The 15805-nt window shown below is 35.2% G+C and overlaps 1 protein-coding gene across 6 annotated transcripts in view; it reads right to left on the reverse strand.

Moving 5' to 3' along the window:
* The window catches only part of NOL4 (nucleolar protein 4), a 406054-nt gene that overhangs the window by 75543 nt on the left and 314706 nt on the right, over positions 1–15805 (reverse strand). For 5 of the 6 annotated variants that reach the window (XM_060118817.1, XM_060118814.1, XM_060118816.1 and 2 more), the window contains one exon: positions 5959–6072. The exons of the other annotated variant lie outside the window; for it this stretch is intronic. In XM_060118817.1, coding sequence (XP_059974800.1) covers positions 5959–6072 — 114 coding nt within the window. The remainder of the gene's footprint in view (positions 1–5958; positions 6073–15805) is intronic. 6 annotated transcript variants of the gene reach the window in all.

The following is a 15805-nucleotide window of genomic DNA, read 5'->3' on the forward strand; positions in this document are numbered from 1 at the left end:
ATTAGAAAAGGATGTAACTGTAATCTCAGGAGATATTGAAAATAGCTGAACGATGAATACAAAATGGAATTATATTTTAGAAATACAACTGGAATTAGTAATCATATGTGGCTTAGTTTTTTGACTGGAGGCATAATTGCTATAGCCATTGACACTTAATTGCTTCCTTCTTGCAAAGAAATAAAATTAAACCAAAGGGCCTGGTTAAGTTATTTTTATCTGATAGCATCCAATTTTTACTTTTAGGCTCTGGCAAATTTAAAAACAAAAAAGTAAACAGAAGGTAGAAAAAAGGATTGGAGGGAGAATTCATTTGACATAATGAGTGAAAATCTATGGAAAATTGTGGGGTTTGAACCTCAAGGCCAGTCTCTTCAAAATGGGAGGAACTGAGTTATGAATTCATTATCAAGGAATAGATCTGAGAATGTATTATTCTCATTCCTGTATTCAAATCCTAGACTAGTTGTCCATAGCAGTGTTCTCAGAAACAGCATTACCACTTCTAGGGGACATCTGGAAAATATATAGCAGGTGAAATAGGCATGAAGTGGGAGGACCAGCTTATGGAAAGCTCAGATATTCTCTAGGCAGTACCAATCAACTAAGAACTGTCCCTGTTCCCATGGAATTTTAAAAAGTCATGCTGGATATTTTTGTAGGTGAAAGCCTGAATAGGGTTTCCTGAGCCTAAAGTTTAATTTCATTTTAGGTATAAAAACAAAGTTTTTGTGAATGTTTTAAAATATATGTTGAATTGTCTCAGGAATACACTATCTTGTAAGTCGAGGGACTATTGTGCTGTTTTGTTTGGAACTGTACCACTAGTTTTTCACCGTTTGTAAAGTTCATGTCACTGAATTCTGTGAGCTGCCACAATACACCTGTATCAGAGAACAGTTGTAGCTGCGGTTTCTTCATTGATTTGAGGGACAGGCAGAAGCAGCTGATGACTTTATTGTATCTTCCAGTGATGTGGAATCCCCATATTCCCACACCAAAGTACATGTTATTTGATTATATATTACTTTTAAAATAAATAACATATTATTTATATTAAAATCAAGACATTATCCGTACATATTTAAATTGTGAGCATAATTTATATTAACTATAAATTGCATTTCAGGATCTAAAAGTGGGGCATTTCGAGGTGTTTACTGTAAAAAAGACATGCTATGTTTGAAAGGTTTAGGAACCACTGGTTAAGAATCAAAGATTCTTAGATGTTAAAAAAAGCTTTTAATAGGCATATGTTTATAAAACAAGCAAAAATGCTTATTTTTATAGGAATAAGGTAGAAATTAAGAGCATGGACCTTATATATATCAAGAGCTTAAAAAAGCCTTGCTGGTTTTTGACCCAGGTCTCATAATTTATCCAAAAAAAAAATAGCTGGCAAGGTATCCTTTTCACAGGCAAATTATGGTAGGAAAAACAAAATCAACATTTAATAATTTAGAAAATACTACATGATGGAGTATTAAGGGGCTTCTAAAAATAATTGATAAACTTACATAGTGATACCATAAATATTCACAACATTAAGCTAAATGGAAGGATACAATGTGATACTATTTTGCTTTTTAAAACAGGAAGTTTTGCATAGATAGAGTAGTAGAAAGAATTATATTATAAAACTGAATAGTGGAATTACTAGTCAATTATATTTCTTCTCTATACATTACTCTATTTCCTAAATTATCAAAAATAAGCCTGCATGTCTGAAAGTATTTCTTTTAAATGTTACTATAAGCATGATTTTAAAAAGCACAAGGATTGGATCCAAGTGGGGATCCATCCTGAGCAGCTCTGCGCTAAGAGCTCTAAGCCTCAATGTCTCCACTTCATGAAAAGCGATGACAGTTACATAAAATAGGCTTGCAACCCACCTCAAACAGTGCTTCATCCATACACGTTCCTAATGTTCTGTTGTTATTAATATCATTACTAATGAAGAAAATAAGGCCTATTACAGTTAGATGACTTGTGAAGAATATTCTATTTCAATTGTTTAAAATTACATGTGTTACAGAGGAAATACAATATATTCAAGGAACTACTCTAGGTGGTACTTTGTTTCTCTTATATTTTTTCTCCTTTGGATGAGAGGGCCATGCTGAAACACATGTTGGAACACTCAAAGATAGAGTTTTCTTTCTCCAAAATATTATATATAAGAAAGGCAAATGCTAGAAGTAGAATGAAAGCCAAGGATGACTGAGAGTAGGGGTATGGGAGTGTGGGCTGGAAGGCCACAAAATAGGTTTCAAACCCTATCTCAGTTACTATCACAATGTTTACATTTAAGCATAAAATCCTACCGAAAAATACTTCTTTCAATTATGCATTTGTGAAATTTTATAAATGTTACCAAAAGTACATGCAAATACAGAAGGAAACATGAAAGGAGAGCTGCCTGACTCAAAAACAGCTTGACCATGGTGTTTTCGATAGTCTTCAAATACATCCATGACAAAATGAAATGTCTGTATTAAAATTGCCATCGCGCTTATGTGGCTATATTTTCAACCTTGATACCTACCATTATGTTTCTTTGAATAACATGCCCACTCATTAGCACCCTAACAGAACAAAGGAAAAATCAGGAAGAGGTACAGGTCACAGAGAATTCACCAGTACTATAGAAAACAGAGTAGCAGGAACTGTGGGCTTACTAAATATTTTTTGGTCTTGGGCCGATGGTTTTCTGTTGGTTTACTAATAGCGATTTTCTTCTTTAACTCAGCAATACATCAGTTTTCAGTATTTTTTCCCCTGCTTTCTCACCTTTTATTATGTCACAAGCAACTAACATGCCAGTTCCCCTTTTCCCCTATGGTGTTCTTTTCAGTAGAGTCAAAGGTGTTACATCACAGCCTACCATTGATTTTCCATCTGTCCCAGTCACCACAAAAACTGTCACCCAGCACACTCATGCTGCATTGTTCTTCATGAGGGCTGGATCTGCCGAGGAAGCCCTTGACCATTGGTTTTACATGATCCCTTCTATAAAACTAAAAGCTAATTTAACTGAAAGAACTTAAATAGAGAAAAGACGCCAAAGGAACCCTCACATTAATCAGAAATTTCAACAAGCCTTGGAATAGAATATATGTCATTCCTCAAAAAGAGCAAGTACAAAGCGATGGGGGATAAATGACCAGCAAGTGGATGGTTCTAATCTTTCTCACTTTCTGCCTCGTCTCTCTGGTGAGATGAACTGTAGCCAAAAACATTGAGATAGATTTGTTTTTAAGTAAATAGTAGTGAAATAATATCTAAATAACAAAGATAAAGACAATTTGAGCTATGTCATAGAAATATATATGTGAAGTCTGACTCTGCCCACCTTTTTGAATTGCCAAAATGAAAAAGGATTTCTTGGGTAACATAAAAATTCCAGATTTTCATGTTAAAAGAAAAGAAATGCTGGGACTTCCCTGGTGGCACAGTGGTTGAGAATCCACCTTCCAATGCAGGGGACACGGGTTCGAGCCCTGGTCCTGGAAGATCCCACATGCCATGGAGCAACTGAGCCCATGTGCTACAACTAATGAGCCTGTGCTCTAGAGCCCGTAAGCCACAACTACTGAAGCCTGCGAGCCACAACTACGGAAGCCCACATACTTAGAGACCATGCTCCCCAATAATGAGAAGCCCGTGCACCGCAACAAAGAGTAGCCCCCGTTCTCCACAACTAGAGGAAGCCCACAAGCAGCAACAAAGACCCAAAGCAGCCAAAAATAAATAAATAAATGTATTTTTTAAAAAAAAGAAAGGAAAAGAAATGCTAAGTATATTCTATAATTCATTGGGGATTGACCTCAGCCCTGAGTCATCTGATTCCTAATGAGGCATAGGCTCCTGCCCTTGCCTACTTGCTTCAGAGCTGAGGCTGCCTCCTCTAGACCCTGGGGCAAGGTGGACATATGAAATAAAGTATTTAACACATCCATAGTACCTTTCATGTTCATAGCTTTATAAAGCCCAATTAATTTATCAAGTTTCATAAACTCTGAAGGACACATATAATTACAGCCCTACATATGGCTAACCAGGGGCAGCAAGTAGTCATGTGTGCAGCTGAACAAAATTTAGATTTTAACTGTCTCATTTCTGAACTTTCATGCACCAACAGAAAGGCAGGGACACAATGAAGAATCTTTGAGTCACTGGAAAATTCTAAGAATTGTGAGTTGGGTTAAGAATGTGCCTAGAAAAGGATGATACCATTGCCAACACCAAAAAGAAGTCTGGTTGTCTCTACTTAGGCAAAGAGTGTTTAGATCCAAATAGGGGAGTTCCCGCTCCCACATCTCCATGCTTTGATGAAAGTGTAAAATCCACTTGGTAGAAGCCTTTGTGCTGCATGCCAAGTGAAGTCTATATCATTCACAGTAAGAAGAAATAACTATATATTTGTATCCTCCATTTTACAGATTAGGTCAACAGTGGTTAAATGATTGGACCAAATATTGTGGACGACCAGCTTTGGGGATCTTGTAGAAGGAGACTGTAGGCAGTACATAACATGAATCAGTCATTTAATTTTCATAACAACTGCACATATGATTGATTCTATGATTCAGGGATATTCTAGAGTGTAGATTGGATGAGGTATGTAGCGAACTGACAACCAGGAGATTCCTTTCAATCCCAGAATTCTACTATTCTGATTTCTAGAATAATGATCTTTTCTCAAATGGACTTAGTCTGAATTCAAAACTCCTATATCTGAGATAGTACTATTAATGGTTCTTTATAGTCTTACTGATACCAATGCAATGACAGAAAAGCTAGAACATCAATTAAAATAACTTTTTCAGGGTTGAATTTTCTTGGTGCTTACCATGTGCCAGGCAAATTGCTAAGTACCTAACATAAATTTATCATTCAGGGTTCTCACACACCCCTATAAGATTAGTACTGTTATTATTGTTATTTTACATATGAGAAAACTAGGCACAGAGAATTGGAATAATTTCCTGAAGGTCACACAGTTAGTAAGGGTAGAGCTGAGAATCAAAATCAGTTGTATTTAACTCCAGAATATGCAGTCTTAATCACTATGCTAAATATGGTATTATATATTGGCCTGTAACTCATTTTAAGCAAGATAAATTTTAGAGATATAATAATGACAAAAGTCTCATGCTTCCCTGGTGGCACAGTGGTTAAGAACCCTCCTGCTGATGCAGGGGACATGGGTTCGATCCCTGGTCCGGGAAGATCCCACATGCCATGGAGCCACTAAGCCCGTGCCACAACTCTGAAGCCCGGGCGCCTAGAACCCATGCTCCGCAACAAGAGAAGCCACTGCAATGAGAAGTGTGCACGCCGCAAGAGTACATCTACATCACATGGATATACAGCCTTAGAAAAGAGATGTAGAAAGATGATACTTAATGGTTATACAGTAAATGATTTGTTAATGTGAAGGTAAGCACAGGACATAGATTTTCCTTATTTTATAGCCCCATTTTATGGCTTTCTGGTCTTCAGGGTTATGTTGTGTTTTCCCCATACCTAGCATAATCTATTGATATTTGGCAATGGACCAGAGGAAATTAAAGAGAGGTTCATTTTCATTCAAAAAGACCATAATCAGGTTACTATCATAAACGATCAGGTAAACTTACAAAACTACTGTAAATGATCATTTAGAACCTCTTATTTAAATAAGTCATTAGCCTTCAAATTGGATACTAAACAGAATTTTAACTCATTAATTTTACAATTGTTCATTTTTCATCGCAGAAAATTTTTGTCATTGCATCTCTACTGATCTCATGGACATGCCTTTTTCAAGTTTAAATTCATATCACAAAGACAGAAAAACGATATCTCTGTGGACTTTAAATCCATTCCAGAGATTCTGCTCTTCTCCATAAATCAGATTAACTTAACCATATTTGCTATAGCTGGTGGTCACCAGACCCCAAGACTCCTCAGTACCTGTTGTCTATCCAGACGCATCCTCTTGGCGGCATTTCTACTCTCACTCTCACAGGCTGAAGCCAAGATACTCTCTGCAACTGCTGAAGTAAGGTGGGAAGGAATAGGTCGAGACTAAAAAAAAAGAGAGAAAAAAACATGAAAAAATTATTAACAGTATCATTAACAGTCCAATGCTATGCTCAGAAGATCTCATAGGATGTGCAGGAGTATCCATGTATTTCAACTCAACTGATTTCAATAGAAAGAGGAAATGGAAATTGCAAAGATGAATAATGAAAACTAGTTAGAGGTTAAAGCTAGAGTTGCTACAGATCCATCATCCATTCCCACAGCTCCTTTGTCACAAGTGTTTAGTCTGGGCCATTAAGCTGGAGTTTGAACAGGCAGTGGTAAAATTGCTGACTGGGTTTTGCAAGTAAAACAAGTCCTTTAGTCCTCTTATAACATATGACAGTGCACAACAAAACAAAACAAAAACAAGTGACAGGGCCAAAACAGTTGGAAAAACTGAGAGACACTCAGACCACGTCAAACAATCTTAATATGAAATATTATGACTATTTACAGTCTGAGTTGTGACACAATTGATGTGATTAAAATTCTTATAAAAAACACCTTATTTTAGCTTAAAAACAAACTAAAACTTCAGTCCTAGAACAATTTTGCTATAACAAAAATTCAGTGTTCTAGATGTGAGATGTGCATGTGTGCCTACATGCTTTGTTTTATTTATAAAATATGTGTCAATATTATTAGTCAAACAGGTACATGTTGGATATCCATCTTCTGTGTAGCCCTTGTAGAAATTCATTAACCCCCTGACTAAGCTCCTAATTAACTACAAATTGTTTGTGATTTCCATATCATTTGTGATAATCAGAAAAGTTTTCCATTTTTTCCCATAATTACATGAAAAATTATCTAACTGAAAGATGAAGTACTTAATGATACCAGACAGTTTTTAAAAAAATTATGATAAGCAAATGATAGATAAGTAACATAAAAATTAAACGAGATGAGATAGCAAAATATGAAATGACAAAATAAGCATCTTTTAGCAATCTAGCATATATAATGGTATGCCATCTTAGGGTTTTCAAAGCCTGAGTCCAAAATATGTATGGATGCCATACATATTTCTTAGAGGCCTCCCAACTAATAGAGATCTTTTAATTAATTTTTGTAAATGAATGTGAGCATGCCTTTATTGTACTTGATTCATTTTACTAATGAATGTATGTATGGCATGTATGATGTGCATTAGCACACTGAACCATAGCATTTCTATCTCAAACAATATTCTAGAACAGCTAAATTCAGACCACAGAGTTTTAATAGCTACTCTTCAGTAGAATTTGTTCAGTGCAGAAAGAGACCAAGCTTTGACTTTATTTGAACTAGGAAGCAATTTCTTATGCTGCCTCACCTGACTCTCCCATGTTTCCACCTCCAAAGTAGCCTCTGTAGGCAAAAGGTAGGAAGGGTATAGGGTGCAGACTCCACCTGATAACCCTGTGAGATGATGGAAATGATAGGTAGACAACTTTGACAATAAAGCATTAGGATATTTGGAATGTCATTTTTGCAAAAGGAAGAAAAGAAAGAGGCCCCCTGAGGTAGCAGGAAGAATAGTTTTGAGAAGGAAATTACAAAGCCAGGACTGTGTGTTGGGAACAGAGAGGGTCAAATGAGGTAAACATTAAAAAATATTTAAATTGTCATAAAGGTGTATATATAATTTCAAAATGCATATTGCTTCATTTCATTCTGTACTTCATTGAATCTGGATAAGATAGTCTAGCTCAGAACTGAAAACATACTAAGCTACAAAATCAGTGTTTTATTAAAAGATGGCCATAACATGGCTCAAAATTATACTCTAAACCCCAGGGGAATTGGCTACACAATGTTGTTCTTCTCAACTGAATTATGTTTTGAGGCAAGAGTGTTATAGGAAAAATGGGAATAAGAACATTCCATTATTTAAAAAAATCATTTATTTCATTGTAGCTAGCATTATTCAAATAGAAGTGAGAGTTCACACCTTTATAAACTACATCTTTAGACACTTCATTTAGTTCTAGGGATTGAATTAACAGAAGCTAAATAAAATATCAGCAGTCTCTATTTTCCTGATCCAATTATTGATAGGCACATGAACTTCAGAGACTTATTTCTGTTCTTCATTCCTTTTATTTTTTCTCTTTACCTGGTACCTCTATTCAAAATTAGGAATATGTAAGGCTATGGAGCTTCATTAAGCTGACTAAATTGTAGTAATAAACACATACATTTCTTAAACACCTAATACTTTGTTGAACAGAGAGAATACAAGGTAAAATATCTCTTTAATTAAAATGATTTGGTAGCATTTCCTTTCAAATTATTTTTTAATATTTAAAAACAAAATGGGAAATGACTTTTACTAGAACAGTATAAGTTACTGTGTGTAATAATTTATGTACTTTCCTTTTTGGAGAAAATGATACAGTTGGGTTTTTCCCAAATATATTTAATTGGTCTTCTCAGAAAACAGAATAATTTCCCAGCTGAGTGGAACTAGATATTTTTTTAAGGTCACTGGATAACCTCATTATTTCAAGATTTTGGGAAAAAAGTCAACTTCAACATAAAGCAATCATGTACTCTTTCCCATTAAGTGAAAAAAATCAGTAGAAGCAAAGATATGTGATTAGACATGGCCAGAAGTTAAACAATATAACTTTGAAAATAGAGTTGTTCTGAGTTTACTGTAGAATCATAATCCGATAACTGTAAATGGTCATAGAAATCATTCAGTACAGTTTCTTCCTTAAAGTTTGAAGAAACTTTTTTGCCTAAGGACAAATTGAGCTAGAAATAGAAGCCAGGTTTCATGTCTCCCAATTCTTAACTCTTCCACTCTCCTAAATTCTGTTGTATACTTAGCACTTTTTTTTTTTTTTTTTTTTTTTTTTTGCTGTACGCGGGCCTCTCACTGCTGTGGCCTCTCCCGTTGCGGAGCACAGGCTCCGGACACACAGGCTCCGCGGCCATGGCTCGCGGGCCCAGCCGCTCCACTGCATGTGGGATCTTCCGGGATCGGGGCACGAACCCGTGTCCCCTGCATCGGCAGGCGGACTCTCAACCACTGCGCCACCAGGGAAGCCCTACTTAGCACTTTTACAAAATTTATTATTAATAACATAAGATATTTTAGGAAAAATCCTTATATATAAAATGTCGGCTCAACTAAAAATAAGCAGGCCAAAGTTAGTCCTTTACATGTCTGTATTACAATTATAACTGACTCAAGCTCATTGCAGAGAAGGTCAGAATGAATGAATAAAATCTATATTACAGTTTAATAGATACATATGTGTTTTTCAAGGAATTTACAATATCCTAAATACACGATAAAATACGTACCTCCAAGGAGAAGACCAGTACTATTCATTCTAAATTAATCTTAAGATAAATATTAATAATACCTAACTCATATTGAGTGCTTAGATGTGGAAGCATTAATACAAAAATCTTTGATTCATTATCTAATTTCTTCCAAACAACCCTTGGGAAAAAGTACTTATATCACCCATTTTAAAGAAACCCAAATTAAAGTCCTATATAACATGCCCAAGATCACACAGCTATGATGTGGAAACACCTGAATTCATCTTTAAGTCTGATGATAAACTGAGACTAATAATCCCTAGTAAAGTTTATTGTCATATTACAATGAAGTCCTCGGTGCATTTAAAGAAAGCTAGAGCCCTTAAACACTACACATTCCTCCAGAGGAGTCCATGTACAGCGAACTCCATTATGCATTGAAATGAAGAATATATTAGGGTCTTCCTAAAATTCTTCTCTGAAAGCCATCAAAATCCTCCTAAAACAGCTTCCTATTCATTCTTTAAAACTCTTCTTCATTAATGGCATGATAAAATGGAACTTATCTAAATTCCATCACGTTCTAAACTGATGCAATCTAAATTCACAAGATTTTCACGTTGGAGCAACCAGAAGTGCCAAGAAATTACTGTACATGAAACATAATAAAGCTTAGTTTCATGCCCAGAACGAGAATCAGGAGCCAGGCAGAGAAGTTCTTTCTCTCCTGTTAGGCAATCCTGGTAAAAATCCCCTTGGTTGTAATATTGAGGAGCCAGTAATAAATGCCAATGCTCATCAATACACACAGAGCTCAATTATGCTATGTCCGGTTATATGATACTAAATATGAAAGTCTTTTGCTTATTTTTCCTCCATGGTGTGGCTACTATCTATTTCACAACTCAAAAGTACTTAGACCTAGAGAGTGAGAAGGAAATTTATCAGTTGTGCTCCTTATAAAAGCAGTGTTATCATAGAGAAATTTAAAACTATTATTTATGAGTTCTCAGAACCATATTCATGGGGACTCCCATTTCCTTCGTGACATTTACTAGTGGAGAGCTTATTCTAAAATCATCTCTTTAGTGTTTTCCTGTCAGTGTGTTAAGGGCTGTAGTCATGGGTTCCACCAGGGATAAATGCTGAAGATTCCTTTTTACACCAGTAAGAGTGGCCATAAAACACAAAAGCTTCCACTGGAATAACTTGAAATAATATTTCACCAAAATGCAAAGAGTTCACTAGATAATTTACGGAAAACAACACTGTTCCTTCCAGTTGAATATAGGTCAGTAAATCTCCTATTTAGTATATATCTTAGATATTTAAAAATAATTATTCAAAGATGTATATAATCACATATTCTACATGATGTATACCTAGATTTCTTTCCTGGATATGAGATAATGTTAACTAGCCTTCACTAATTATCTCTTCATAATTAACTGTCATACTCAGCTGGGATGAGTTGATCTTTCCCCAGCACTGTTCTTATTGTAATAATTATCTATGCCCCAATCAATGGTGGTTGTTTCATTAAACAGATGGCTAAACAGTCACATGGGGTTTTGGAGTTTAAAAAGTCACAATTGTAATTGGGGACTTAAGATATGATTGCTGTTGGCACAGTGTAAATGTGTCTTTCCTTATATAGGCATGTAAAACCTACTACCACACCAACAAACTATTCCATTTTTTGGTCTTAAAACTAAACAACGCTAGAGTCCTCTGAACTTCTGCTGTATGTTTAGGATGCTGTAGGGTTTTTGGTTTTGTTTTTTTGCAATTATAAAAAGTAAAAAGAAATAAAGAATATAAGCTCTGTTCATGGGTTACTGTGGCGATGCTCTCGACTCCAGTGTTCAAGCACAGCTTAATCAAGTATTAGACAAGCCAGATTGGGAGCAACGATGACATCAACCTGAGATTTTAAGTAGAAAATGAGCTCTTTTAAAATAATTAAAGCAAATAATTCGGTAGTCAGAATTTAGGTAGAGTTTTAAATTAAGATGATTTCTGCTAAACTTGTTACTTTATAAAATACATAATTTGAAAATTCTGCAGCTTGGATGATATCCTATCACCCCAAAATGGTATACCCATGCTTGAACACATAACTGTTACAGTGTAAAAAGATGCAGCTCCTAAGGGATCCCTTCTTCTGACCAGGTAGCTTCATTTGCCAACATCAGTGGACTAAAGTAACAGTTTAGCAACTAAGTCAGACAGACCTGGATATTATTATGCAATCAGTTCCTTGCAATCTGCCTGACTACTTTTGCTAAATAATCTCTCTGAGCCTCACTCATTCTGCAGACTATCATTATTTGTATTTTTATAAATGACAAAACTGAGGTTCAGTCAATAAGCTATGAATAGGAAAAATAATCTCTATATCAGGGTGCAGTTGTTAGAATTCCATGAAATAAGGTACATAAAGTCACTGATATCTTTACTAGTTTATTCAACAAATATACTTAATGAGCACTTTCTATATGTCAGGAACCGTGCCAAGTCCAAAGATACGGAGATAAACAAAATCAATACTGTCTCTGTTATCATAGAGTTTACTTTGCAAGTTAGTACAATGCCTAGTACATAGGGTATAATATACATGGGACAAAGAGTGTTTATTATAGACTCACAACCTTATATCAGCAATTCTGAGATCCTAATATTGTATAAGCTGAAATATTTCAAAAACTTAGGGCAAACTCAGTTGGCAGAAGAAACTGATACGAGAATATTGAGAAACTTTCTTTTTTCTTCTTTCTGTGAATATTCCTAGGTTTTGTGGCAGAAAGACTAATATATTTGTGCATGGGATGTTTTTCCAGACCCCAATGTGAGTGTTATGCAATAAACAGAATATGCACTTTATCATGTCCCCCAAATCAGAAAAGTTCTGAATTCTGGAACATTGATGATCCAAGATTTTAGATAAGCATGGTGGATGCAGACTAAAATAGCAAATCAACTGCCTTGACCTCATCCTAAAAGGTTTTGGTGGATGTGATAAGCAAAGTCCCTTACTGACCTGACTGGCCACATGACTTAGTCCTGGACAATCATGGGAGCCCATCCCTTTGTTCCCAGTGACTGATCCAAATAGGGCCAATTCAAGTCCTTTCATGGAAATGGAGACCTGGAGCTGGAAGATTGCTCTTGGATTGGGAGTTTTAAGAAAAGAAGCTTAGAGCTGCTGATGGCAACATTTCCCAACAGGTAGCAAGACTGAGAGTTAAACCAATACACAGAGAAGCATTAGGAGAGTGGCAAATCCCTGACATTTGAGCCCAGCTATGTGAGAATCCTTGGACTTTCCAGTTTTCTTGAGAAAAATATCTTGACTAATTTAAAAGGAGTTTAAAAACAAAGATGATAATTAACCCCTATCTAGGCTTTGATTATAAGTATTTCATTATGAATTAATAGTCTATGCTTTGGCCTTAATTTTAGAACATTATTGGCCTTTAATAATGATCTTTCACAAACACATGGGGGAACTGTTAAGTTTTATAGTTGATATTAAAGCCCAATTTAGCTAATGTCATCTGACATATACATCTGATCAAGATGAGATAAACTAAATTTTCAACTAAAATGATATGTTTTCATTTTAACTGACAACTTATTCAAGTCTCCACTAGGAAACATCTTTTAATTCTGAAAATAAGTGATTACATTTACTTATGATTATTTTGGATCATGACATCTTTTCTTTTAATAGTTTACTTATGAAACCTAAAACTATATACAAATTCTATTCATACAATTAATATTCACACTAATTACCAAATAGATAAAAATCTTTTAAAAATAGTGTTTCAAGAGAGTTCAAATTAAACGTTATATGACGCCTTCTTTAGGAAAAAAAAACTCCCTAAGATTTAAAATACATTAGGCTAGATTTTCAGTTATCAGTAGCTTTTAAAATTGAAATGCCAATTGCAGGATACTGTGAAAGACAGAGAACACAAAAAACACTAGCTTATCTCCCTACTAATTTTACTACAAAGTAACACATTAGTATGAATGTCCACTCATTCACTCATCCTTCATTCAACAATTTTAATTCCATTGAATTGAACATGGACTGAGCAGGTTTCACGAGCAACTAATTGTACCGTATAAGACATAGTGGATGATACAGAAATGAACAAGTTAAGAAGCAGAGTAGTCAAGGAACATAACTTCTTATTAGGGAGCTAAGGCCCATATATAAATAACAGTAATATAAGACAGGATAAAATAAAACTACAAAAGTACCACAAAGTACAATTTGCACATGGAAGAAAGAGAGATTTAAGGCTGCTGTTAGCTAGAAGTGATGATTAAATAGATAAAGGCATATTGGATTTAGTCCTCCAAGGAGTTCAACAGATTGAGACAGCAAGGGTTTTCCAGTAAAGGGAGCAGTGGAATGCAATTTCAGATTCGACTGCATTTTATCCTGTTCCTCTGAGACCAGGTACCATGCTATGCAGAAGTTTTTATATTTGTTATTTCAAGTGTTGTTGGTTTTCATGTAGAAGTGCTATTTGTTTCCATTTTTCCCATGAGGAATCTGAACTACAAGAGATACAAGGTCCACAAGTAACAGCTGATAAAACATGGCTAAGAACCAAGATCCACTGACTAAAATCAGGGAGTTTTTCTTCAGATTTGCTCACAATGCTGCTAATTTTCCAGTGTCTCCTTCTGGGTTGTTTCCTTTTTCTTAGAGTACATTTTAGTTCTTCCCAGAAACAGCTTGTCAGTGGTAATTTCAGTAGTTGTCTGAAGTATTTTTCTTCCTCACTCTGGAGGTAGAGTTTAGCTAGGCATTGATTTGTAGACTAAAAGTAGTTTCTCTAAAAATTTTTGAAGACTTTTTTCTCAGTATTTTGAAGATTGTCTTCCGACATCTATTTTGAGGACAAGTATTATGCTCAGTCTACTTTCCTGTTTTAGATGATTTCTTGTTTCTTCCTGGTGACATTTAAGAATTTCTTGGGTCTGCTGCAGTTTTGCCTTGATGTACATAGGTGTGACTTTGTTTTTATTTGTGCTGCTCAGGGATGGTCTGTTTCTCTGTTCTTAGTATTCATGGTCTAGTCAATTCTGAAAAATTCTTCCTCCTTTTTTGCTTGAATGTTGTCCTCATTCTCTCTAATTTCTCCTTTGCAATGTCTATTAGATCTATATCACTCTAGTCCCCAAGTTAACTTCTTTATCAAATTCCACTTCTCTTTTTTCTGTCTGTAATTTCCACAGTTCCAGTGTATCAATTTTCTCTTTGGTTGAATCATCTTATCTGCTATTTAACCCATCTAGTAAGGTTTTAGTTTCAATGTTTATAATGCCTGTCATTTCATTTTTTGAAGTTGTAATTTGATGCTTCTAATTCCCCTTTAATGGAAGAGTAGTCCTTTCCAGGGTCCCAGTTTTTATACAGTTCTCAGTTCATGTTCCTGCCTAGTCACAAACCCAAATCCACATCTCCTGAACTTGAATTGGCTTTCAAATCCCAGCCCTGATCTGTTTGGGCTTAAATTCACTTTTTCTATCTTCCTACTCTGTTACCTTATCTAATTAAGGGCTTACAACTCTGGCTATGAGTTTTCTATTAATTTCAAGCCCTGGGAATTTCCTTTTCTTTCCTTTGAGCTTATATAGCTATTTAAAAATTGTTATATTTTACTCAGGGTTTGTATGTATTTGTAGAGGGAAGGTGAGTGGGGTGTGTGAGGCGGTATTCCATGAGACTCAGGTCAACATTTTGCTTAAACTAAAAGATCCATTGATGAGTAACTCTGAAAGCAATGATGGTTGTATTCTTTACACTTTAGTTACTCTTCAATTTTAGTAAATAAAATAATTTAGTAAATAAAGAGAGAATAGTACCCATGAACCCTGAGTCAGGAAAAATCAGTGAACCAAGAGAGCACACAGTGAGAGAAAGAGTAGCAGTTCCCTGTGATAACTAAGACATTAAAGGAAATAATTGAGCATATTAGAAGAAAGGGTAGAAAGGGGCCAGATTATATGCTAACCATTTTATTTACATTGTCACATGTAATACCTCAAGAGCCCTCTCCTTTAGAAAAATGGAGACTCAGAAACATCCATAAAATTGTACAGAAATTTAATCTAGGTGTCTCAGTTTCAAAAGGGCATACTGTAACAAACTATAGTAAGAAATTTGGAATTTGTCCTGAGATCACAAAAGTTTGACAGTATCAAAGCCAGAATTGAGGAAGACTACTCCAGGAGCAAAGGCAGATTTATCATAAAGCCAATGAAGTCCAGGCACCAGGGTTCTTCAACTGGATGGGACTACTTGAGTTTCTTGATGTTGTAAGTATTCTAGTATTTGTTCTTTTTCTGAAGAAAAAGATTTGAATCTTCAAGATTTCTCTTTTTAAAAAAATTTATTAGGTGTGGCTTTTTTCTAACTGCAGATAAATATTCATCCTTCTACCTAATT

The sequence above is a fragment of the Mesoplodon densirostris genome, chromosome 15 (genome assembly GCF_025265405.1).
Source record: "Mesoplodon densirostris isolate mMesDen1 chromosome 15, mMesDen1 primary haplotype, whole genome shotgun sequence".
Lineage (NCBI taxonomy): Eukaryota > Metazoa > Chordata > Mammalia > Artiodactyla > Ziphiidae > Mesoplodon > Mesoplodon densirostris.